Source organism: Dermacentor silvarum, chromosome 1 (genome assembly GCF_013339745.2).
Source record: "Dermacentor silvarum isolate Dsil-2018 chromosome 1, BIME_Dsil_1.4, whole genome shotgun sequence".
Classification (NCBI taxonomy): domain Eukaryota; kingdom Metazoa; phylum Arthropoda; class Arachnida; order Ixodida; family Ixodidae; genus Dermacentor; species Dermacentor silvarum.
This window is the reverse complement of record NC_051154.1, coordinates 334,505,661-334,531,860: the sequence shown is the minus strand read 5'-3', so window position 1 is coordinate 334,531,860 and position 26,200 is coordinate 334,505,661. Positions and strand designations below refer to the sequence as shown.

Sequence of the window (26,200 nt, the reverse complement as noted above, 5' to 3'; positions counted from 1 at the left end):
TCCCACCATCCCACGTTGCGCTGACTGGTGAGGACACGCATGCGCAGACGCGCGGAGAGCACGGTTGCTTTTGTTTGTTTTGTGTTGCTTCATTGCTCCCTTACTTGACATGGTACTATGCCTGAGACAGGGAAAAGAATAAACAAGACAACACAAATCTCAAACGAAGCTGGATTTACTTTAAAACAAAAAACTTTATTCCTGCTTAAATGGCGCGCCGATCGCGCCGAGAAAAAACGGCGGCGGCGGCGGCGCGCCGATCAGTTTGCGTCGGCGGCGGCGGCATAGCGGCGCCACAAGAAGTCAGCGGCGGCGCGCAGTCGTCTCGGCGCACATCTCTAGTTGTGAATTCTGTCTGAACAAAGGCTGCTCCTTGAACTTTGTCGTTGCTTGCACTGTGCTTCAGTTCAAGTTGGTCACCACCGGTCGTGCCTTGTGTGGCAAATTGAGCGTCTCGCTGGTGCGGCCACGTCCGACAACCATCAGGCAAGTGTTCGTATTGGTGCTCTAAGCAGTCTCGCCATGAGTTGTGTTCGCCTTTGTTAGCAGCACACGTTGCTACATTGTGACGCGATCACCGTCTCTTCATTCTAGTGAGCTCTCAAAACCTGGCTAGTCGACCGGTTTGCTGCGTGGTTTCGCGTCTCTCGTCGTGGCACTAGACGCGACATAGTCAGTTGGTTCTTTATTCTATGACAGTTTTGAGTTCGCACGACGTCGTGCGTGTCGTTCCTCTCTGGCGCCTTGCTTTCGCTCACCGCAGGCGAGTTATTTCGATCTTTCATTTTATTACTTGCGGTGTGTACGGTACGGCGTCTGTTGTGCGTAAAGTGTATTTGACAACACTAGTGTCGTGCTCGTTCACTTGGAGCATCACGACATTTCGATGCGCGCCGGTGTGTGCTGCCGCGCCGCACATTGGTGGCATGGGCTGTGTTCCAACATTCGCCGTAGACGGCGAAGCGGGCAACGCCATCTTAAATCTCGTTCCAATTCTCGCGAAGACGTCAAAGCAGACAGCTTCGCGAAGGCGGCATCGAAGTGAAATAGGGTGCAGGCTACTTTCCACGAGTGTCTCGTTTCAGCACTACGCAGGTTCTTTGCTCGTTTTGTGTGCCTTTGTCCGTAGGCGTGCCGGCTTTGCTAAGTGAGCTCTGCTGGCGCACTGCAATGGCGTGGACGATTGTTGGCGAAAATACACGCGCTGGGCCATGCTCAAGTTTTTTTACGCTCCAACGCTGGCTGCCGGCGCGGCGAACCAGTGGGCACTGGCGCCCCATTTGGGAAGCTCTGTGTGTCTAAAGGTACTATCGGCCAAAAAAAAAAGGAAACGGCTCCGGCGGCCGGAACGGCTGCCTGGCCACAACTAGAGTGTACTAGACAATGGTCACCATATTCTAGTACACTCTAGCCATAACGGAGCGCTGCTGTCTCGCTCCGCGCGCTTGGGTCGAGAGTGCCGTGGGTGACGTTAAGCTTCTCCCTCACTTTCGCGCTGTGTCTTGTCAGGCTCGATAAAATGTGCCCCCTTTCTCTCCCACTTTCCCCTCCCCGTTGGCGCTGAGCCGTGCTCCCTCAAGGGCTGCAGAAGATAGCGCCAACATTTCCCTTTCCACACGAACCACTTACTACTACTAAAACGTACGTCGAACGGTTGCTCTGCGGCTGGCGGTCGCGATAAAAGGGACCGTGCATAGCCGGTATTCAACACATGGTGCTATCGCGCGCAGTAGCCGACGGCCGCAGGGAGTCCAACCTCGGCGCTGTGAAAGAACAAAGACCTGCTTTTTTTTTTTTTTTTGCCTGTATTGACCTAATCTTTCATACTAGTGTGTGTCGCCTACGTCCCTTGCTGCTCGAGTTTAGGCAACATTGCGCAGTGTGCCGCAGCGGCGGCTGACGCGCGCTCTTTCACGCCTGCGGGAAAATGCATGTTCACGTTAGCTGTACGGCGGCTTGCCGTGCACCGTTTGACGTTCTCAGGCTGACGTGCGCGGGCGGTGGTGCTCGCACCCGTCAAGGTTTCCTTGCCGTGCAGAGCTTTCACTCTGCCTTTCACTCTGCCAACAACCGCGCTCGTCGCTCGCACCGTCTCTTATCTCCACACGGCTCTGACCTTTATTGCATTCGCCGCTCAGTTTCCGTTGAAGCGATAGACCGCACGTACCTTCGCCGCTGCGGCGTATCCGATTGCTGCCAGAGTTTTGACGGTCGTTGTCTGCAGTCATTCAGTGTGATCTATTCATGTTTGTTTGTGCGCGCTCACACCACGCTTGTTCATTCAGTTAGTAATAGTCGGGCAACATTTTCCAATGCACGCTACACATGCAATGCTGCCCGGATAGGCAGTGCAGCGCTACAGGTGTGTCCCTTCGCACGCGCTGCCCACGGGAAGCGCTTCTCATCAACACCACCGTTTCACACGCGCCTTCTCGTGGTCATCGAGTCTCTCTTCATGTCGGTCTACTTACGCCGCAGCACACCTGCTTACTTAATCCGCTCATGTTTACTACAATTCATATTGCTACCAAAGCCGCTCACCTTACTTCGTATGACATTGCTGTGTTGCTATCGCATTCATTGCTTCGCCCTTAGGGCGAAAACTGTGACATTTTTTTTTTTTTTTTTACTTTTTGCTTGCGAAAGCCAAGTCGACGGTGGCGCACCTAGAAAGTCTACGTTGAAGCTTTCAGGCCGGGCCACGGCCGGGCTCGCCTGGCGCGCGCGCTCGCTTCTTACGGCCTTCGGATCGGGGCTAGTTCATGCCTATCGCCGCTGCTTGGAGGGGGGCGCTGCGACCCCACCCTGCTTAAAGTCCCTATATAAGAAAAGTACCGCCATCGTTTGACAAATGCCGCTTCGCTCTCTCCTGTGTTATCCTGTATCTCCGATTGGACGATGATAGCGCGCGCTTTTCACTTCTTTATATTTTCTTTTTTTCCGCCTCAGAGCCATGTTGAAAGTCCTCTGCGCAGCCGCAGTCGCCGGCGGCGCACGCCCGGCCTGAAAGCTTCAACGTGGACTTTCTAGGTGCGCCACCGTCGACTTGGCTTTCGCAAGCAAAAAGTAAAGAAAAAGCAAGCGCTTTAGGAGAGGAGGCGGCGGAGGAAAGAGTAGATGGCGGTACTTTTCTTATATATGTATAGGGACTTTAACCCTGCTCAGCGGTTCCCAGCCGATCTGTGCAGCGCGCGCAACGCTGGAAGATTGGGTCGGGCGCGCTTCTTACCTCACCGTGCATTCAAGAACAAGTCGCCTAATTGTAGAGGACGCGTAAATGGTTCATCTAGGCTTCTTATAAATGGATACAGTGTAACCGTATTAGTACATCGAGCTTCTTTAAATTCACTGGGGATGCGTGCGCCGGGAGAACAGCTCTCCGCCATCAAATGCATTTTGAGGAATGAACATATTTATTGCTCGTATGCACTTACACTGATTGCCATACTTTCAGGCGAAAACTATTACGGACACAGTAGCTCACAAATGTCTTATTCACAATTACAATCTAAAGTGTTTCCTTGGCGGCTTGTGTACAGAGGCCGAAGGCTTGTCGTTTTCGTCAGTCAGTTGTTTTGACTGATTTACAAGGAGTATTCTCAGAAACTTCTCGGAAATTAGATTTGCGGATCGTATCGCATGACTGTCGTCAACACCTTCAGGGCAGCTCAAGATAGGAGCGCGTTGTATACTAGTACTGGACTGCTCTTTCGAGTACTTCTGGCACACTCCTGCGTGGTAGGTGTTCGGAGGCTTTATCGAAAAAAAAAAAACGCTATTTATTTTATAAATACTGCAATCACCATGCGGTGATTTTAGCAGGGTGGTACAAGCATAACGAATACATTGGTATGTACAGAAAATGCACAGGTTAATAAAAAAACTGTTATATGAATAAATACAAAACGTACAGGTTGGGCACACGCGACGTTACACTAAAGAAGTAAAACACTGTCACTGGAAACATGGCACAAACAAAATAATGTCACTGTAAACATGATAAGAAAAAAGTTAATGTTGGCGCAGAGACGTCATTTTTTAGCTGGTCCCAGTGCACTATTGTGCGCAGAAAAAGAGAATGCTTAAAAGATTTGCTGCGTGAGGAAAAAGGAGTTATAGTGAAATTATGTATTTGCCGAGTAGCGTATCCGGAGAAGGCTACGATCTTTGCTATGTCCATCTTATAATTCCCCTTTATTAGTTGACGCTATCTTATCCAAAAGCGCTAGAAACTCGGGCTAGAAACTCGATCATTGCTTGGGAACTGGTGAAAAGAAACACCGGGTGCTTTCCCGGAAGCGCATTTACATTCGCACGCCCGTATAGCCGGTCGATTGCAGCGCGCTCGCGCGGCGCTAAAGGGAACTACGCATCTAGGTGCTTTTCGGTCATAGGGGTCGCGCGTACCTATCTCCGTCGAGCTATGGTGGCATAGTCGATCCCCCTAGTCCCCGCTCGCCGCCATAGCCGCGGGGACGCCTTCGCTCGGCCAGGCTCGGCAACTCGCCGCGAGCAGGTGGTGCGCACACTGCGGGAATCGATGTCTATCCTGCATTGTTTGAGATAAAACGAAGCGATACAAGGTGGAACAACGCGTTTGCGTGAACGGAGCTGTGCGTGCGCAAACAGCGCGACGACGACCACGTTGAGAAGACGATCGTTTTCTAGTGCGGCCGTGGCGAGCCGACTGTTGGGTTCTAGCGCAGGTATTGAACGCGCATTAACTAGAGAAACACTGGATTTTGATACGATTAGCGACAGTGTATACAACCGTACGGACTTACGTTTGTGTCATATGGTCAATGTTAAAACGACGATGGCATTTGTGCGCCGGCGAAGTGTTAAAACGTGATTACATTTCGGAGGGAAGTATGCATGCGATCGTGGACCAATGGTAGAGCATCAAGCTCGGAGTCATACCTCAAAGAACTTTTAACTTTTATTCTGTGATTATGCCACAGTGCTAGAGCCTAATTTCTTGCCATTAGTAAACAGGCAAGAAGACAATACATTGCTGCTCTACTCCTGTCGCGACTGTTTAGTCAAGTTTAAGTAGTGCCGTGTTACGGTACGGTAAGTGCGGTAACGTACCGCGATGACCGAATACGTTTGGGCTGCGTGTGTGCTCGATGCGTACGGTAACTTGATAATGATGATAACGGCTAACATTTAGGCCTTGCAGAATGTAAGAACTATGTGCTGAGTGCGAAATATTAATTTTGGCAGATACTAGAAAGCTTTAGCTTGTCTATACACGTATTATTTACGGAATTGCCTTCAATAACACGTGAAACCTTTTTTTGTTACGTAGGTGTGTTTGTCGAAGCAATAATAAAAATAAGACTCTTTGTTGTAAATTGCACCGCTGTCGACACATTACACCAGCAGATAAGTTGAATATAGTTAGTTACTGCAATAAAAACTCAGCGCCCCCTCTAAGTAAAGTCTGCGTCACTAGATGGCGCCACCAACCTGAAGTGTTTTTTTTTTTTGTGCCACGCTTTATATTCAGTTTTTTTTTTTCGGTTATTTGAATCTTTTTTTCTCATTCGGCCTGAGAATATTACTCGCCTGTACGAAGGGTACGGCCACAAGTTCAGTTCAGCTCAAGGTTATGCTTCCGGTTAGAGGGACTGTCATACTTGCTGCCACTTCGCCACGTCGCAGAAGGTGAATTAAATTTAACTCGTCCCTTGGTCCTACCATGGTGAAAAACGCACGCGAGACGCGGACACGCACGGCGTGGGCTCTGTGGCCGACGCCACTTGCTCGCTATGTTTAGACTTGGTCCGGCTCGGCTCGCAAAACATGGTGCGCACGTTACCGTATGCAGTAACGTATGGTAAAACTAAAAGGGGAAAGAAATTGAGATCCAAGCTAAGTGACAAATTGTGTCCAGTCAGTTTTAAACACCGTTAACTCAATGCATCATTCTGACGGACCACGGCGACGCGCCCGCCTGGCCATTAGCGCGGCGCGCTCCGGGAGGCCATGCAAAAGCTGGGGAGGCGGCGGCTCTAGGGCGCAGGGACTCACAGAGCTAGGGGCGTTCGCGGAGACGCGTCTCCAGCAAGTACCTAGATATGTAGTTCCCTTTAGCGCCGCGCGGGCGCGCTGCCATCGACCGGCTGTACGGGCGTGCGAATGTAAATGCGCTTCCCGGAACGGGACTTGCAATACGGAAGACACCAATACACCATCACACAGCAGTTATATAACGATGTGCAATGAACGGCGCCAAGTCTTGGCTGTGGCAGCGCGTACTAAAAGGCTGTACGCGGAACAGGGGAAGGGTCACGGTCGCAGCGCCCCTACCGTCGACGGGCGGCGAAACGTGCTGAGAAACTCTCCCATTATTTCCCCGACGGGTGAGAAGGCCGTAAGAAGCGAGCGCGCGCGCCAGTCGAGCCCGGCCGTGGCCGGGCGCGCGCCGCCGCCGGCGACTGCGGCTGCGCAGAGGACTTTCGACGTGGCTCTGAGGCGGAAAAAAAAAACAAAATATAAAGTAGTGAGAAGCGCGCGCTATCATCGTCCAATCGGAGATACAGGAGAGAGAGAAGCGGCGTTTATCAAAGGATGGCGGTACTTTTCTTATATAGGGATTTTACGCGGAGCGAGACAGCAGCGCCCCGTTGTGGCCAGGAAGCCGCTCCGGCCGCCGGAGCCATGGTCCGTTTACATTCTTGGCCGATAGTACATACGTCGGACCAGGCTATGGTCGGACGTACGCAAATCCCAGAAGCTAGAGGTACTACATACGTATGTGTGCGTAGTGTTCGCATATCTTTAGAGATGACTTCTTCCGTGCTTGTAGCGCGGCCGTAAAAGCTGGGCTGCTGTTTTTGACGATGCAAAGAAGCATTTACCCTTGCGCCACTTACGTCATATCGTCACTCACTGCCCATGTCGAGCGCGCGATGTGTGAACGTTGCCGCCCCGCCGCAGTCATGCCAATTTGTTGTCGCTTTGTGTTTCGAGTAAACCACAGGAAGCAATTGCCCTTTTATTAGAAGAAATGGGGTTGTTGAAGGGATACGGGGGGAATGCTGCGCTTAGCGACTTGTCGCGATGTGTTCGCCCCGCAATCTCTGTGATATCACGCAGCCTGATCGAGGTTGCGTGAACACCCTTAGTAAAGCAAAAAAAAAAAAAAAAAAAAAAACCTTATCAAATACTCATTGTCGCGTCATATACTTTACAGTATAACTGCGTCATGATAATTTCACAACTTTAGTGGTTATGCGGAGGCCTGAGGTGTTCTCTTATTGTGTAGGGGTTCTGGTACAACCGCGGCGAGGTTGTGTGAGAGCAGTCTCTAGACTCAGGATCGAAGTCGTAACGCTGAGTTGAAAAGGCGGTTACTGTAATTTCCTTTTCGCTCTTCAGTGTGGAGTGGTTAGCTGGACGGAAAACAGCGGCCATTATCAGGTGAAGTAAAGCGATTTTTTAGCCTCTAAAATAATTACGACTTGGCGCGTAACCATGCAGCGGCACTTCGTGCTTAAATCACGCGTGTTACGGCGGTAAAGATATTCTCCTTTGAAGCAACTTGGCGATCCTGATAACGTGCTGTCTCTCGCAGTGGCCTAACTTGTTTGAATGAATTCATGAACTGTTTTCTTTTCGCAGCGAATGAAAGAAAGAAAAAAGGAGCAGACATGTATGCCTAGAAATTGGCGATGTATATACCTTGCTAATTTAACTTCGCTGTATTTGGGATGCTGACTGTTTTCATAAACCAGTTCAAGGTTCGTAGATAATGCGGTAATAAAGTTGCGCAACAATTTTTAGCTATACTAAGCTGTCTGGCCAATATCTCAAGGCCCCAGCTTGGACAAAATTGGTGAAAGGCCCACGAATCGAAGCACCTAAATAGCACAACTTGCAAAAAAAAAAAAAAAAAAAAAGTCTATACTCCCAAGTATAGAGATGGCGTTTCGGCTGGCGAGGCGCGACCGGCGTAACGTGACTGGCCGGAAACGAAGCTGGCCCGCGCGCCGATAACGTCGGACTATAAATGGGCCTGAACCCTTAAACCATAGTAACATACAAGGATAAGAGAGGACACTTCCATAGGCCCCTGCGGCCGATTTTGGTTCGCAGCGCACCTAGCGGGTGTGTGGAATCTACGCAGACTCAGAGATTGGGACCACAGGAAAACTAATCTCGAAGGCTATCTTCTGGTGATTAGAAAAATTACACGGCCTCCAAGATCGCTTCCGTGCGAGTGCTCGTCCCGGAGGCTATATTTCGATTTCTTTAACGCGTTGCTTGCATGCATCGAGTAGCTTTATGTACGCTGTACCGCCAGAGCAGCAAGCACACGGTGCCACTGTGTGTTTGTGCAGACATTTTAAGTAAACATGACAAGTGTTGGAAGAGACGAAACATTTTATTTTCAAGTCATATTCTCAGTAAGCACATGCACATTTCTCTTTCGCAATGTTCGATGAAAGCAAGCACAGAAAGTATTGCACTGCAAAGTGCAAGACATCTCAATACAGGTGCCATATGTTGAGAATAAATTTCACAAAAGGAATAAACAGGCGATATTATGAAAAACCCCACAGAACAGTAAAACTGCAGAAGACAGCATTAGCATCAAAGAGGAAAACAACGCTCGTCCTTTGAAGCCTAACCTTTCTTATTAAGTGGTAGTTTCGGGCTGCATAGCAAACAAGGAATGAAGGCTGCTCACTCCAGTTGTCAGCCAACCACGCTCTCTCCCTGTGCTGCCGTTGTTACTGCACCTCGCAACACAGCAGTAATTCTCGTAGTACTTGACTATGGTCGGCATGACCTGAGGAAAAAAGTATTGGTTATGTCCTCTCTCCCGCCTTCGCACAAATTTTCCCCTACGCACTTCAGATCGCCCTTTCGCGAAAAGCGTCACGTGCAATTGTCGCAGCTAAAAAAAAAAAAAAAAACCTTCTGCGCTACTGAGGCAGGAGTGTTTATTCAGAATACGTCGTAGCCACAGCTTTTAAACATTGTTCTCAATTCGCAAGTTCTCTCTAATCATAACTGCATTATTTCACACAATTACACACGCGTGCATTGAATTCAGACTACGTATACCAGTGTGTGCCGACTCACTTTCTCGCGCCAAGAAACGATTTTCTCACAAACGTGCTGCGCAGCATTCCAAATTGCTGTTACTTATATACATAATGTGAAGCAATCAAAGAACATGCGCGAAGTGAAGAACACAAAAAGCTCTCTGCGCCGAACAGCACAATACGACAAATGTCAACTTACGGCTGAAGTGACAAATACATAAGCAATTTGCAAAGTAACTAAGGGAAAAAAGAACGCAATGAAGGCCTTCTTACCAAGCAGCAGCAAGCAGACAGACGTTCTGGCAGAGGAACCGAGCAAAGACCACGCAGACGTTATCGCACATCTTTTGTAGTAGTTTTGTAGTGCCGCCTTGCCTGATCACACCATGGCCGATATTTTGTAGCGATGACTATAGTGCACTATAGAAAAGTTACTACAGTAGATAACTAGTATGCACGTTCCCTTGGAGACAGGGAGTGTTGTATTGCCCTCTAGCGGGCGGCATGAAGCTGCATAGCTCGGCCGCTTTTAGGCTGGAGTGGCCACTCTTGTAATCCGTATGTTACTCTATGCTTAAACGTTGAAAGCGCAGCGCATACGAATACATTGTAACACCAATTTCTTTCTACTTGCCTTTAGTTTGCAGCATGGACAAAACGCCTTATGTTCTCTTGGAGCGAATCAACGCCTATTCACAGCGGGCGTTCGAGCATGGGCTCCAGCAGATTCCCATCGCCAAAAGGTACTGTTGTAACATTAAACTTCCATGTAGACTGAAGTGAAGTATTCAGTCATATGTGGTGTATGCAAGACAGGTTTTACACGTCGCGCTATCAGCCTTCATGCATTACATTTATGCACGAACAGAACAGCCCGAGTAACTGTCTAAAAGGCATTTCTTGCCTGTTTATTCAGAGCACTCTGCAAACAGTGACGGTGTGCGCAACAGAATTATTAGTCTTCATTTTTTTTTTTTTTTCAAGAATTGTAGCCTTTGCACTTCATTACAGGAGTTTCTTCTACACCTAACAGTCTGTAAGGAACTTGATTATACTGTGCTTTAATACCTGCGGTAAACAATCAATATGACGCGTTCGTGATCAGGACTGGGCTCCATACCCTTCTCGTTTTAAGCTTTTCAAATTCATTACTATGCTTATTTTATGCGAGCAAGTCATTCGGTAGGTGACACACATTATGCCAAGACGGCTGTCACATGTTAGTACCTATTTAAATAGGTTCAGTATGTAGACATGCCTTTTTACTGGCCACATTTCTGATTTGCAGTGGTAGCCTAATGGTCGCAGGACTTCAGCAAGTTGTGGACTTTAATATTTCTGAACTTGAGGCTCGCATAGTGAAATGTTCTACCTAGCACAGAAACAAACGTAAAATAAAAATGATGTCTGACAACATAAGGTGCTCTATGGTGTTCATCTCAGTTTTCTCCATTAGTTTTGTGTGCTAGGTAGAATGTATCGGCTAAGGGCCCATTCACACTTGTGACTAGGTGAGGTCACGCGACCAAGTTAGTCGCAAATCGACCAGTCTCAAGTATGGTCCCAAATGATCGCTTTTCTCGAAAGGCGACCGTTTCGGGCTAGTCGCTCGCTGCTCATTTTTCAGTCGCGCAGTCGCAGAACAACTCAACCAATCAGATGCAAAGGAACAGGACGTCCGTATACGCTGACGCTTATTTTACGTGGCGATTACATTTCAAGCAGATGTGAACGGCATATCGAGAGACATTTCGGTTTAGCGACTCGTCAGTTGCATTTTTCAGTGTGAATGAACATCATTTGTCTCTACTCATTTGTCTTGAGTAGATTTCTGGTCGCCAGTCGCAATTGTGAATGGGCCCTAAGGCAACGCCTCCGACTATGCCTACTTTCTTCGTTAGCCACATTTACCCTACTTTAAATTGAAACTTATAGGTGCGCTTTAAAACAGCACCATTTTGCTGCATCTTGAACGTTTTAAACAGTCAAAAGGGAATAGGCGCACATACATGTAAGGCCAGCACTGGTCCTGGGTGCAAGTACTCCTACTGTTTTTTTGTTTCTCACACTATTTAGCGTTTTTTTTTTTGCACCAACTTGCAGAAGTACTTCTGGGTCACATTGTGTTGCCCCTCAGGCAACAACTAAACACCAGATTTTGAAGCAGATTTTGAAATGTTATAAGCATCTAAAACAGGCACTTAATGCCTCATTTCTACAAAACATATATGGCCCGTTTTTGTGCCATGAAAACTTCAGTAGCATTTACTTGCGAGGTCTGAAAGGTAGCAACCATATTATGCAAGTCATCAGTGTTTCACAGTGCTTAGCTATGCACATTGAGAGGCTGCTTTTCCATCGGTGTACTGCTCTCGACCTGTTGTTTAATGTTCTTGTTCAGTTCAATGAGTGGATAATGTAAATTTAGTAGCCAGACTTTCCTGCTTACAATATGTAGCACATTAGGTGGAGCCATAGGTTGGTGGAATAAATGGAACCCACTCAAAGTATATTTCTTGCTTAGGGCTCCCTCAGACTCAGATTCACCGAAGTTCTACTCTGCCAGGCTTACTCAAACTCGTGCATTGGTCAGTTTGAGTGAGTCGACTCGTGAACTAGTTTGCCGACCTATTCCTGAAAGGCTTCGTGAAGCGAGAAAAGACAGTGGAGACAGTGCTCTAAATAGGTGCCCGACGTGCGAATGCAGCACCTACACATTTAGTGCATGTGCGAGGGACAATGAAGCCCAAATGCAGACGTCGACACGCCTTGGGGTTGGGGTGTCATCGTTTGCTTAATGGTGTTTTTCACTGGTCGATCTGGAGTGGGTTTACGCTTTCTACTGGTTGTTTCAGATCAACTCACTCTGCACCGGATCGCTCTCACTTGCTCCGCTGCCGAGGCGCGGATTTGGGTGGAAATAAGAGGAGAAGCATACGTCATTACCGTTCGCTGGGGGACAGCGATTTTGGTGGCCATGGAAACGCACAGAGCAGAAGTGTGATTTTTGGGACGTGTGCGCACAGACTTCCGGTACAATCCATCACAGAGCATTTTCGCTCTCCGCTGACAGATTAGTATTGGTGAAATGCGAGCACTCGCTCCATGATTTCGTCGGCCGCTCTAGACCGACCAGTGAAAAACACCATAGGACAGATGCCACAGATACAGAGAGCAAGTGTCATTATCATTACGTAGCTGCATTGCTTGGGAGGCTGTTCGCTGTATGCACAGAAAACACGAACGAAAAAAAAAAAAAGAAATGGTCAAGGCATGCTTGCCCATTAGAGTGCCAAAAAAAGCTACTGCTTTTTACATGCGGAGGCACAAACACGGTGATTTTGACAACGAAAAATGGCTTGGAATTGCACACACTGCAAGCGGCGCAAAGAAAGATGAGAGAGAAAGAAAGTCTCGATAATGACCCCAAGAGCAGTGATTCTATAGTTCGCTTTTTACTTTGGCTTCGCTTTCCACTTGGTGCCAGTCTGCTTAGGAGACTGCGTGATAGTATGTGCTGCTAATCTAACCGAAGCTTTGGGGAAAATGGGTGTGAACTTGGGCAGCTGTGGGGGAAACGTTGGCCTTGGGCATCGGTGAAATTTCTTGAAGGGTACACGGTTTAGAGCACGGCATGTGCTTTTTGACCCGGGCCAGGCTCGGACTTTCTGGTGGTGTGCATGTAACGTGCAGCGAGTTATCCTTGCGCGTCTCGACTCTGAAAAACATGTCTTCTTCAGGCCGGGTTTGGGCTTGTTTTGAGCTGGGCTTGGGCCTGAGGTAAAGGGGTGGCGGGCCAGGCCGGGCGGGTAACGTAGATTATTTCCAGGGCCGGGCCCAGGTCTCGCCATAAAATTCTTGGTCGAGCTCGGGCGGGCAGCCCAGCATAAAAACGGGCCTGGGTTGAGAAAGTCTACCTGTGCAGTGTTCTAACACGGCTGACTTGCATATGAGCAATCGCTTTTGTTTATTTGGTACAGCCCTCTATGTATTTTGCAGCAAAGCAGGTAGCAGATGTGGTGAAGAATGTCCGCTGTAGGTGTGGGCAAAAATTTATAAAAAATCTTACAAAATAAAATATAGAAGGAATGTTCGTTTGGGTATAGTCAAGTGCGATTTGTGTGGAAAAGTAGAAGTTTGGGCACGTCTTGTGAATTTGCCGAAATACTTGTAGCATATGTACCAAGATCTTTGTAGCATATGTAGTGTTTAACATTGTGTCATTTCAAGACTATATAAGGTATATGAAGCTGAAATTTGGTGTGAATATTGTGCGTCTTTGGTGGAACAAGGCGGAAGAATTTCAGTGTTGCAGGTGCTTTGCAGCCACTGCAAGAAAATATCAATTTTGTGCCAATTGATGGTCTTGGTGCTTGCTGTCGTAATGAAACGTTTGCTGTTTGCGAACTGCTAAGCATATCCAGTTCAACGTTCGTAGGGATATGCTGTACATTTTGGCGAGCACATTGAATAAATTGGGTAATGTTAGGTGTTTCTAGTTGTGGAATAGGTTTGCAAAATAAATGGAACTCACTCAGGCTCGCTATCAAATTGCTTATTTATCTTGGGGCACAGTTGGACTTCGACTCTCCATTCTGTTCTGCTGTGCTCGCTCAAACTCGCACCCCTAGGACCTGCTTGAGCTTACTCGGGCTCGCGTGTCAGTCCGAATCTGAATGAGTCGACTCATGAGAGTTTGTCAACCTATGGGTAGAGCAATTGCAAAAACGCAAATACACCAGGAAAGCTACTACATACTCGGTGAGAGAAGGTAGTCTGTTCCTAACATATTGATACAAATTTTCCAGTAAGAACCGAAGCATTTAATAGTGTATGTTTACAAATTTTTGTGGAGTTAACGGTAACATGCGACAAACACCTTAGTTTTCAGGTACGCAAATTGTGTGCATGGTGCGTGGGCTATGCTGTGTGAATAACTTAAGATGGTAGTGTGTGTTCAAGAGACTTGTCCTAGGCTAGCGGTCTGGCATAACACAGCACCAACATTCTGAGCAGTTCTCACAAGACCCAAATGGAAAATAACATTGTTCACTACTGTACACTTAGAGTTAATGCTTTATTATGGATGCCATTCCTGCCGAATTCACATACACTTTTTAAAAGAAAGGGTAAGCTAAGGGGCAGGGATTATTGCTTTAGATGAGCTGCTATCCTGATCTACAAAGGAGCAGAAATTTTAAAAGCAGTCCGCCTAACTATAACAGCCTTACACAGGCAGCACTCTCTGCCTGCGCGTAAGATACAGTATGCACTATGCCTTCAAGTTCTTTGCCTTACTCCCGCAGATCTGTCTTCAGTGTCTCTTGCCCATTATCGAAAGAGTAGGCTTTTGGCAACCTTTCTATTTTTTTTTTTTTCGTGACCAACGAGCAACACGAAGGTGTCGAGCTACCCTCGAAATCTCGGCTAACTTTGATAGCGCAAGTGCTTCATTGCTGTGTCACATTGCCAGGTGTGCCGCCATTGTAACGGCGTCTGCCAAGTCTTGTAGAATGTAGTAACCGAAAGTGCCTGTGGGCACCTCTAGTATTGGTAGCTGGGGCTTGGTCCTGTTGGTGTCAGGCTATACTTCACCTCTTTCTTCTATTGCACATTAATCCGAACCAGTGGCGTAGCCAGGGGGGGGTTGGGGGGGTTCAAACCCCCCCCCCCGAAATTTTTTCCGCACCCCCCCCCCCCCCCACTTACCCGCCCTTTGTTTTCGTCGCTTCGCGCTGACATAATTAATTAAACCGGTGCTACTATCACAATTTCATTCCTGGGCACTTCCGTTTGGTTGGTACTTTACAGCGAATCATGTCTGCATATGGAAAAAACTGTCACGGTGTTTGTCAAGGCTTTGACACTCTGTGAAGTTTTGGGCGAGAATGTGGCGGCCGCATTCTGAAGCAATAAATGTGCAACAAATGAAGCAACAAATGCGGCAGCCGCATTTTAGATGATGGCGAAAACGCTCGAGGCCCGTTTACTTAGATTTAGGTGCACGTTAAAGACTGGTGGTCGAAATCTCCAGTATACATTTCCGCCGCTCCCCTTCAGGTGCCGGTTAGGCCGCGCTCGCGCAGGATCTTAGGCTACGTTCACACTTGGTCTCGAAGCTGTAGGAGGCGGCAAAATCTTGCAAAAATCCGCCCGCCTAGGCGGCAAAACAGGCAGAAAAACAGGCTGCGAGCCAAATCAGTCTCGGGCCGATTTTTTCGCCATGGCGAAGCGGAAACGCGGTGGAAAGTTGTTCTGCTTCACTGCAAGCTACACTAGCATGTAAACAACCGGTCGTAAAATTGAACATGGCACCAGAAGTGTAGGCTGTAATGCTGATCGACGCGATCAAGAACCAGCCCTTGCTCTACGACAAGAGTGGCACTAAAACGTACTGTCAGCAATACTCGCGATAGTATTCAACGTCGCGCGACCGGAGGTGCGGCAACGAAGCCTTGGCGTGACCCAACTTCTCGCGCTTTTGCAAAGCCAGGCGAACCCACCACCGCCGTTTCCGAGGTGTCCGCGTCTTCCGTTTATTCATTGTCCATTTCTAGAAAACAAGTAGGTAGAAGTATAAAAGCCATTTCTTCTTCCACTTCCACGGCAGACAATAGTTAGGCAGATTCCTCGTTGGCGCTCCATAATTCTCCTCGCACGTGTACGGTATGTTGCAGAAGTCGCGGGGTGCTTTTCTCGTCGCGACGATAGATTGGGAGCGTAGGTCTCACGTAGGACGCGCAGGCTTTGGCGAGCCCCAACACAAGGGCCAGCCCGGGTTTTAGCTGTGGTGTTCCCGTTGCCCCTTTGGTGTCCTGGAGGCGCCGACAATACGAAATGATGAAATGTTATTACAACTTGTAAATAAAAGCTATTAAAGAAATATTCTCACGCCTAGGCACCAACCTGTGACTCAGCGCTACCGCGCCCGTGTGAGGAGAATTACGGAACGCCAACGCAGAATTTACCGAAGGTCGCAGATGACACGCGAAATTGCGTAAAATGATCACTTTTGATGACGGTACGTGGGTCAAAGAATGAACATACCGCTCGACATAATGCGATAATCAGCGCCACCACGCCGACAAACGTATGCAGACGAGATGGATCTGGACGAAAACGGCAACGGCGGCCGCGGCGGTAGCAAAACAAATGTGAACAACTTGGACAGGCGCGGGAAAAATTTTCCGGCCGCTTTGGCCTTTCCGCCCGTTTGCCGCTTCCAAGGAGGTTATAAAAAAACTTCTGGAGTGGAGATCCCCTATGCGCGCCCATGCGACCGGCTGAAGCCTGGAAAACCGGTTGGCGGCCATCTTGCTCCAGGCAAGAACGAGCGCTGCTTGCGCGCTGGTAGCGTAACCAGTGCGATTTCGTGGTGGCTTTTTATTATGAAAGCGGGAGAATTACTATGATTTATTTAGCGCAGATGTTTTTTTTCTTTAATGCGACAGCCTTTTATGCATAGTTCATGGTGGGGTGTCCGTCTCAAGGCCGTTTCAAAACCGTGCTGTTGACACGAAATGATCCTCTTAGGATAAGAGGTGATAGCGCGCGCAATATCACTATTAAGTGTACAATATTAATTAAGCATGTGAACTGCAGTAACAATGAATATAGATAGGTGAATGAAGTGTGTTGAGACTGTAATAATGTTGAATTAGGAGTAAATAATCATGGATTAAAGGGGTATAGTTGGGCTAATTGATGATGATGGGAAAGCCACATTTAACATTCTAAAAGTGATTACGCGATTTAACTGAGGCGATAATGCGTGCACAGAGAGGTGAATTAGGCGAATTTAGAGTGACTTTTTGCTGAAAGAATTGTGACGAAATAAAGTGACGAAAGCTCCGTAAAAGAAGTGGAAAGCGGCCGTCGTATCATTGAATTAGCGACGCTAGGGCTTTCATGTCGCCTAATTCTATGATCAGGAATCCCCAGTAATCTTTGTCATGTCAGGCTAAGGACAAATGCACAAGGCAGTTGTTAACGCAAGAATACGTGGGCTGAAGCTGTAACGCGTTTCATGCGCATCAGCTTGCCACATTACCGAAGTGACACGAAGTACAAGGTGAAATCAGTAAAGTTGTAAATAAATTTTTATTATGTCCTGGCTATTTTGATAAAAATAAGCATAAAAAACATGGTGGAAAAAATGAATAAAATATTGCATAACTACCTGGTGCATCACAGTGCATACTGCAGGAAAACAATACCAAACAGGCATACATAAAATGCAAACACATGAAAACAAACATATTTTTGGCTGCACAAAAACAAAAAAATTGCACCAAAGCCCAAAATTAAAGGCATGCTGATAATGTCACTTCTTAAGGCGCACGGTTCAGTAACTACGAATAATGGCTTTTAAATATTGTAAAGATCGTGAGTCCGCAATAGACGAATTTGTAGGAACTCTGATTTGTATAGAGCTTTACACGACGGCATGCAACAGCAACTTGATCTCCGAAAACAGTAATATTCACGATCCAGCCTAAGTTAAATTACGCCGAGATAGGATACCTATGGCTGCACAAGAACTGTTGTTGCTCGAGGCACATATCGTGTTGTTACACACACGATATGTGACTGGCAATACTCTTTATTTGCCAGTTAGGTCAGTTATTTTCTTGTTTTGATGCGAAACAGTTGCGTGCCACGCTTATAAACAGTCAACTTGTGAGACGCAGCTACGACGTCCGCCAGGTCTGTGAGCTGTATCATTTTATATAAATAAGTAGTAAATAATTCCTCTCGACATGCGGAATCTCAAATTCAAGCGCACCGGAAATATATACGAACAGCAAGCATTTCTTACGAACTCGCTTTTTTATGCAGATGTGCGGACAACACTAGAAAAATGGTTGGGGTGCTGCCCTGTCGCAGCCTTGTCGTTTGACCAGACCTGTCAAAACAACCCTCTTCAAAGTGCACCGAGCAAAGAACATCCGAATCTTTAGGCGCCCAGCCATCTCTGCGAACAGCGGGCTGCCATGCGTCACGCAGCGCTTTCTCTTTCGGGAACCTGTCGCACAAACATGCAGAAAAAAGCTTGTTTCAGCCTATATTAGCCAATTAAAAGTAGATTTCATGTACAACAGCGCTCCTCGACGGAGATAGTGCACAGCAATGGTCGAGCAATCGAAGGCTTTCTCGCGCTACATATACACGTGAAACGTTACTCCTGACTTTTGCTTCGCACGATTCGTGCGACGCAGGCGTTCACCATCCCGTTCAGCAGAGCTTGGATGTTCCCTTACAAACGCACAACTACCGCTCAGTAGACCGTAACTAAGCACTATAAATGCCGCAACTGCCGAACTACCGCAAGGGCCCAAGTGGCGCAGCTGCGTTTTCTGCCCGGAGCAATATGGCGGTCGCCGGCGTCAGCCGCGGCGCGGCATCTCCACTCCAGAAGTTTTTTTTATAACCTCCTTGGCCGCTTCCCAAGTGTCAACGTAGGCTTAGTCTGCGCGAGAAACGTCTCTTGTTTGCGATTGCGCCCATACGGAAGGCTGGTAATTACTGTTGTGTTGTTGAATCACAAACCAGCAATTACGGAAGGCTGGTAGTTGCTGTTTCAGTTGTGGAATCCCAAACCAGCAATGTACATACGTAGGGGTTGATGACAGCAGTGAAATTGCACCGACTCGTAATAGAATGCACGAAACAGACAGCCGACAAGCATGAATTACTGCTGTGCGCAGTACAGCGTAAGTAAACTCTTGTTGCAGGCGCTGACAGTTCTCGTCGGAGTTCACGCGTCCTGAGAAATTGATTATGTGCACTATGTGCTGAACAATACAGGAGTTCATTCCTGCATCACTAGTACACCAATAAGTCGAGATTCTGTGAGGTACAAAGCCGCTTCCTGTTTGCACCGCCGTAAGTGAAGCAGAAATGAGTTGCACGCACTACTTAAAATGCGTACACATGCCATATCTATGCTGTGGGTGAAATATTCTGTACAATTCTGAATCTGCTGAATCTGTTTACGTAAAGGCAAATGACGGCTGCACGCTCGCACACAGCGGAAGACACAGCGGCCCATGCACTTGCCCCAGGAAATGCAACCCTCTCGTATGAGGGAGCAGGGCGACGAAAGCTTCGGAAAAAAAAAAAAGCCTTACGCGTTTTTGCGCGTATTTAAGTTTTCTAGCGCAAAGACGCAGCGAACAAGCTATTGCTATGGGAGTAGGTATAGCCTGGTCACACGTGCATTTTCACGTCCTTGACTTGTGAAACGCACTTCGCCCCGACGAGGACGACGCCATCTACGCTTAACGGAAATTAACAATTAATGATGTCTTCTCCAATCGCACGGGTCGTCTCAATGATGCGTTTTCCAAGACTGGTCCATTCAGTGGCGCGATGAGAGACCGTTGCTCCAAACGCCCACTGTACCTGTCGTACTTACTGTATTTACTGCGCTTACTTTACTTTTTACCTAATTTCTTCACAAGCACACGCACACGCGAGTGGGGGGGGTCTTTGATATACATGTATAGAGTGTGTTTAAACTACCGACATTTATTATCAATCACGTGACCTAGAGGAAAGCAGAAGCTTGCCCCCCCCCCCCCCCCCCGAAAAACATTTCTGGCTACGCCCCTGATCCGAACACTGGATGATGGCAGATCTAGGAGTCTGCAGTTACCAGCTGTGGAGTGTGTATGGGTTGGATATGTCTTTTAAGAACCTTGTGCTCTTCTTTAGGGCACAAGGTTCTCTTCGTGTTACTCCAAGGTGAGCTGGCTTCAATGTTCATGACCGTGGCACTTCAGCTACACGCATTCCTAAGTTTGGCTCTGGCTCATGGCTTCATCTACCACTGCTCATTTTAGTACTGGTGTGCCTCCACTACTGACTTTCCTACATATATTGTTTGTTTGTTCAAGCCATGCACTACGGCCAATGCAAAATAGCATCAACATAACATTACAAAAGTGCAATTTGAATGATCGCTATTATCGTGAGCTGCAAAAGTTTCCCGAATAGCTCATTACTGGCAAGAGGCGCTGTCTAGCGGTGGTACAATGTAGCACTCGGTGCATGAGGCTGGGCAGCCTGTTGCCTGGAACTTTTGGATTATTCCTCTCACTTGACAAATAGTAGCTTGTTTTAACGCGAATAGCATTCTTTGCCTACTTCAGTTGTTTTGAGGCTATCTCTCTATCTAGCCCAGAGGTTCTTGAGCATGTTGGTCGCAGGTAACCATGCTACTTCATGAAGTGCCAAGGAACCCCCCTCCCCCTAGTAGTGAGGCTAGGCTTGGTGCACAACACGTTTGGGGCCAACAGTGGTAGTGGACAAGCTATTTTGATGGTAACATGCAACCCATGTGGTGCAAACTGGGTGCAATGATCATGAGCCAAGACAAGACAGCATCACTACCCAGGCATGCAGAGAAAGAATGAGTTTTCAGTGAGTATCGCACGGGGACACTTGTAAAGATTTCATTGCAAGAGGCCTTAGAATTAGTGCCGGCTCTACTTTGAGTACAGTAAAACCTCATTAATTCAGATTTCACGGGACTGAAAAAAAAAACCGACCGAATGTTGAATCATCGAGCGTATCAAGAAAACAAACAAATGCTTACTACATCAAGACGCTTTTATTTACTGAATGAATCAGTGAATCCTGTTTCTGTTTTGCACAAAAGCAGTGTGGAAGCTGCTTTTGCTGCAATTCTCGTCATGTTGTGACTGATCTGAGCCACTTGGTGAGCACGGAACCAGGGAAAATTTATCAGTGGCTCGCAGAACCTCGCGGAGGGGGGGGGTTCAGACACTTTGAGTACCCATGATTTAGCCTCTTACGCCGACCCAGTCGCCCAAGTGGTCTACCTGGTCAGGATGCCATCATGGTTGTTCCTTTGTCATCATTCCAGCTTCGTGATATCACTCTTGTCATGTCGTCATCACGCTTTTTCCCTCAACCCAGTGGCCCAAGCTGTCTTATAACGTAGGCCAGTAGGTATGGACTTGTGGTAGTGATGCCGTTGGAGTCATTGCATCGCCGTCATATAGTCATGCATTTGTTCTCACACCACCATAGTAATGCCATCGCGGTTTTTTTCTTTCTTTATTACACATATACTTTTCATTGTACAAGATACGCGCAATCTGTATGGTCCCGTTGGCAATGGCTAGTACAGGGCCCATTTAGACATATACATATAAGAAACTGTCATACTATTTGGTATAAGTGTAGTCAACTTGGTTAACAAAATATACAAGAAAATACAACACTTCACAAAAATAAAACACAAAAATAATTGAGTAGTAGTAGTACTTAGATTTGCCAATAAGAACATGTTGTATATTGACAGAGCGTAAGAGTTGGTATTCCATGTCTTAACCTTAATAGCGCAAGAAAGGGACGAGGCACGGATGGACGACGCGGACACAGCGCTGTGTGTCCGTGTCGTCCATCCGTGCCTCGTCCTTTTTCATGCGCTATTAAGTATAAGACATGTTGTATAGGTATTAGTAATAATCTGTTCGAGAGGTTAACAAAGAAAACAGGAAAATTACGCCACTTCGTAATAAACACATGAAAACCTTGATAAATAATATTTGTACATGGTGTAACAAAAAAACCAGCCGTCGGTGTGCGCAGCCGCAGTGGCATCACCTTGCGGAAGACCGTGTTGGCGTACGCATATTGTCGAAGGCAGTGTCCTGCAGCAAAAAACAGCACAGCGTTAGCGAGCGTGCCCGTGCAGCTGCCGGATCTGCTCTGATGCCAAAGGTTGTTGCTGTCATTCCAACTTCCTGATCTGACTCTCGGCATGCTGTCGCCATCACGCCTTCTACTCTGACCCAGGGTCCAAGTTATCTAATAGCTTGGGCCACTAGGCATGTGTTTGGAGTCGTGATCATGTCCTGATCGTTGCATCGTCGTCATTCCACATTTGTCATCAGACTCTCATCATTCCATCGTCATCATGCCATGACATAGTTGTCGTCATGTCGTCATCGTCGCGCTCTTGCTTTATCATTGTAATAACTTCAGCAATGTTATCCCGTTGTCCTCATGCTATCGTTTTATCGATGTCAATCTTTCTTTGTCATTGCTTTGTAGTCATACTGTTGTCATTATATAATGATTATGCCGCCCTTGTCATTCCGTTGTCATACCTTCATTGTCACACCTCCATTGTCAGACCATTGTCATAATGCAGTCTTAATCATGCCATCATCGTCACTCAAGCTTTGTCATCCAACTCTCATCATGCCATTGTCATCTGTGGGGTCTCACACGTGCTCTTAGGACAAAGGAACGACAACACAGTAGTGCAAACAACCAAAAGGGCATTTATTGCACCTTTCATACACTAATACATTCTAGCCGAATTGCAACCACTAGAACATTCACATGGGCGCGCGACAAATCAAGGAAGTCTGACTCACCGCGACCCGATAGCAAGCGAATATGTTGTCACACCATCGCCTAGTCGTTCACGTGTACGGTCACGCGAACGGTGGCGCGTTTTGAACGATCTGTGTTCGTCCATACCGGGTCCTGCTCTTAGCCTCACGAGACGGTCCCGCGAAGCGGGCCGGCACACGCGAAGCGTTCGTGCATGTTGGTTGCCGATCCCAAACGAAAGAGGAAGCGCACTCGACCTTTCTCTCCCAAGTCACCCCGCCGTTGGGCTGCGTTAGCATCGCGACATTCGCGCCATCTCCTGCAATGCGCCGCAACCACCACGACCGCTGCCGGGCTTAGCCACGCGGAGAAGCCGGACTACAGGAGACATGCGGGGAAAACATCAGGGGACGCGTGAAAGTCGCGCATCCCCACACATCATACACTCCTCTTCATCCCATTGTCCTCATGCCGTTGTCATACTATTGTTGTCGCTGCACAGTCGTCGTACAGTCGTCATGGATTGGTTGTCATACCGTCATCAGGATACTGTCGTGGTTGTTCTGTCGTCATCATTGTAACTGTGACATCCGGCCCTCATCATACCGTTCATATCGTCATGCCACCATCATCATCACTTCACTGTCATCATCCCATTGTCGTCACGCCACATTGTCATACAACCTTTGTAGATCGAATGACGTTGCTCTATCATAATCATGCTGTCATCATTCAATTGTGAAACAGATGCTACCATGCAGCCATTGTCATACAGTTGTCGTCATGCCCTCTTGGTGATGCCATCATCGCGATTCCTGCTTTTTCATCCGGTTGTCATCATACCCTCGTCATCACGCCATCGTTGTCATAGTCGTTGTTATACCATCATCATTATATGCCTTTGTAATTGGATCAATGTCATTCCTTCTTCGTCATTCCATCGTCACTGTGTCGGCGCAATACAGTCGTCGTCATGCCTCCATGCTTATGGGCGACGTTAGCAAGCAATTGCTGTAGCATAGGGGGATGATATCGGAGTATGTAGCATATAGCCGAAGCAACCAAAGTCTCGGAATTATGACTACACATGTCATATAAATGGGACTTCAGAAATATGGTCTGTCGCTACATTGCTTAATTGCTATTTGCATTGCCAACGACAGTCATCGTTGAGATGAGTTTTGGTGTAATTTTTTGAACTTCCCTTTGTTTGCCTGAAAATTCCAGTTGACCTTTGTTGTATAAGTGATCATAACAAAAAAAAAAAATTAAGGGGGGGATTCATGATTGTCTGGATTGACCTTTGCCTGGGGGTGGCTAGATAGTCTACATCTAACAGTAAGCGAGTGTTTTAATTAGCATAACATTGGTTGTTGCGATATTTTTCATCTGTGTTAGCTATTTACAAACTATTGCTGGATACTCTGTGCAGTTTCCCGGAAACGGGCTTTTATTCACGTGGCATTTTTTATAATGTAGGAGGCCAATAGTCCTCGTCGAAAAGCTGCCTGTCGCTGTTGCAAATGGACTGCGACCAAGTGGGGATAACCCAAGTGGAGAGCCAGCAAGAAAAATTCCCAAAAGAAAGCTGTCACCAGGTCCTTCAAGGTGTGTGTTCATGGATATGTTTCAGCAGTATGCCAGAGGCAATAATTACACATGACATCTGGAGAAATCATGCCAGGCTTCCCTCCCATGGTGGCGGCCTACAGCTCCGGTTGACTGCCTACTGCTTTGAGGAGGGACTCTTTATTAGAACAGCCGATTTGGTCAAACGTTTCTGATTCCTTTTTTTTTCCTGCTATCCCCAGGGGTTCCTCTGACATAAAGGGAAAAATTAAAAAGAAATGTGAAGTAGAATTTGAGAAAATTTCACTTTTCTAGTGTGCTCATAACACAAATTGAGTAAAAAGATTGTGCTTCGAGAAGTACCATCACACCTTGGATTGCACAGCTACTAGCCACTGTAGCATGGCTTTTCACTGAAGCAGTGATGCCATCTTTGAACCACTGTTAAGATGAAAGATGAGATCTTTAGATAGCTGCTGCGCCATATTTCACTGTGCAAAAATAGAAGCAAGAGGAGCAAGTGAAAAGACAAAAAAACTAGTCTTGATTCCTTCCTGCTGCCATTTCCACACAGGAAGTGCTTCTATTGGCTGGCCGGCTTGAACTGCTGGCCGGCTTGAACTGCTGGCCGGCTTGAACTGCTGGCCGGCTTGAACTGCTGGCCGGCTTGAACTGCTGGCCGGCTTGAACTGCTGGCCGGCTTGAACTGCTGGCCGGCTTGAACTGCTGGCCGGCTTGAACTGCTGGCCGGCTTGAACTGCTGGCCGGCTTGAACTGCTGGCCGGCTTGAACTGCTGGCCGGCTTGAACTGCTGGCAAGCATTTCGTTCATTTTGACTGTGGCAAGCTGCGTTACTGGCTTGCACTTTGTTAGTTTGTTAAAAATGCAAAATTGTTGGATATATCTTGCAAAATTCAAGGGGCACTTAGTTATTCATACGTGGATGAATGCGACCGCCGAAGGTGAACGGTTCGACTCCCACTGAAGGTTGTGGGTCTGAGTGCCTTAAAGGGACTGACAACCAATATTTATGGACCCACTTTATTATGGCACAATGAAAAGCTCACCCTCGGTAGTGTTTACACCTGCAGCGGTTACATCCAAAAGTGCGTGGATATTTTGTAAGCAGAATTTTTCGCTCTGAGCGATCCGAGTCCCTCCTCCAGCAACGCTGAGAAGTGATAGCGATGCCGATAGCCCGCCTTGCAAATTGTGAAAGCCGCCCATCGTCCTGCTTTCACTGGAGAAAGTGCAACTGTGGTTAACCACCTATATTGTCACCTTTCCAGCCACCTTTAAAGGTAAATAGATTGGTACAATTAGTTTGCGTTGCTGTGCAGACCTTTCTTACAGCTGCACCGCGTTCTTTTCCCAAGTACACGCCTACGTCATGGCTGGTTGGCTCCCGTCGTCGTTATTCAGTCGATAGACGAGCCAAGCCAAGTCATCAAAAACGAAGGCGAAGGCAGCGCCACTTTTCTACTCGCTACAAACAAAGGCTTATCTGCACATTGTAAGTTAGAAAAACACTTATAATATAGAAAGAATGTTACTGCATTTCAATATTAATAAAAAGACCAGGAACAGCATACACTGGTAGAAGGTCACGTGGTAGACCTCTTAAATAGGTTCATGTTTTTGCCACATGGGGCGCCAAAGGTCATTTTTCACGACTTTTAGTGAAAAATTAACAATATAAAACCATGTTTAATGAAAAAAATAGGGCCCGTTCTAGCCAATACGATAGACGATCTTTCCATCCGCGGGGTTATGTCAATTCATGTTCCGAGCGGTTGTCTGTCCCTTTAATTACCTCTGTTAGTTAACACCAATGCCGGACAGAAATTTATGTTTATTGGGGCTTGGAAAACGTTGAAGGGCAAGGAGGAACTTGCCTCCTCTTCTCCGGTCGCTCTGCTCAAGTGGAAAGAGTAGAGGGCTCTGTGGGGGGGGGGAGCTTGTCCTGGGTACTCCCATGTCCTCTTTTTATTGTTTCAGAAAATTTATGCGTGGCCTTAATACTTGGAAACCGTCATGCTGGTAAAGATAGAAGAGAATGGGGCACAGAATTTAAAGGAAATTCAGGGTTTTTCAGTTTTCACCAATTCAGAGGAAACCGCCTCAGGGTTTAATTTTTGGTGTTTATAGGTAAACATACCTAAAACACGGAACCTTAGCTACGATGTTGTGCTGCTGAG

The 26,200-nt window shown here is 47.2% G+C and overlaps 1 protein-coding gene across 1 annotated transcript in view; it reads left to right on the top strand.

The window, feature by feature from the left end:
• The first annotated feature begins 281 nt into the window (after window positions 1-281).
• LOC119453521 (uncharacterized) overlaps window positions 282-26,200 on the top strand; it is a 34,794-nt gene continuing 8,875 nt past the window's right edge. The window contains exons 1-3 of the mRNA XM_037715567.2: window positions 282-486; window positions 9,700-9,802; window positions 23,913-24,041. Of these exons, the coding sequence (XP_037571495.1) occupies window positions 9,708-9,802; window positions 23,913-24,041 (224 nt within the window). The 5' untranslated portion in view covers window positions 282-486; window positions 9,700-9,707. The remainder of the gene's footprint in view (window positions 487-9,699; window positions 9,803-23,912; window positions 24,042-26,200) is intronic.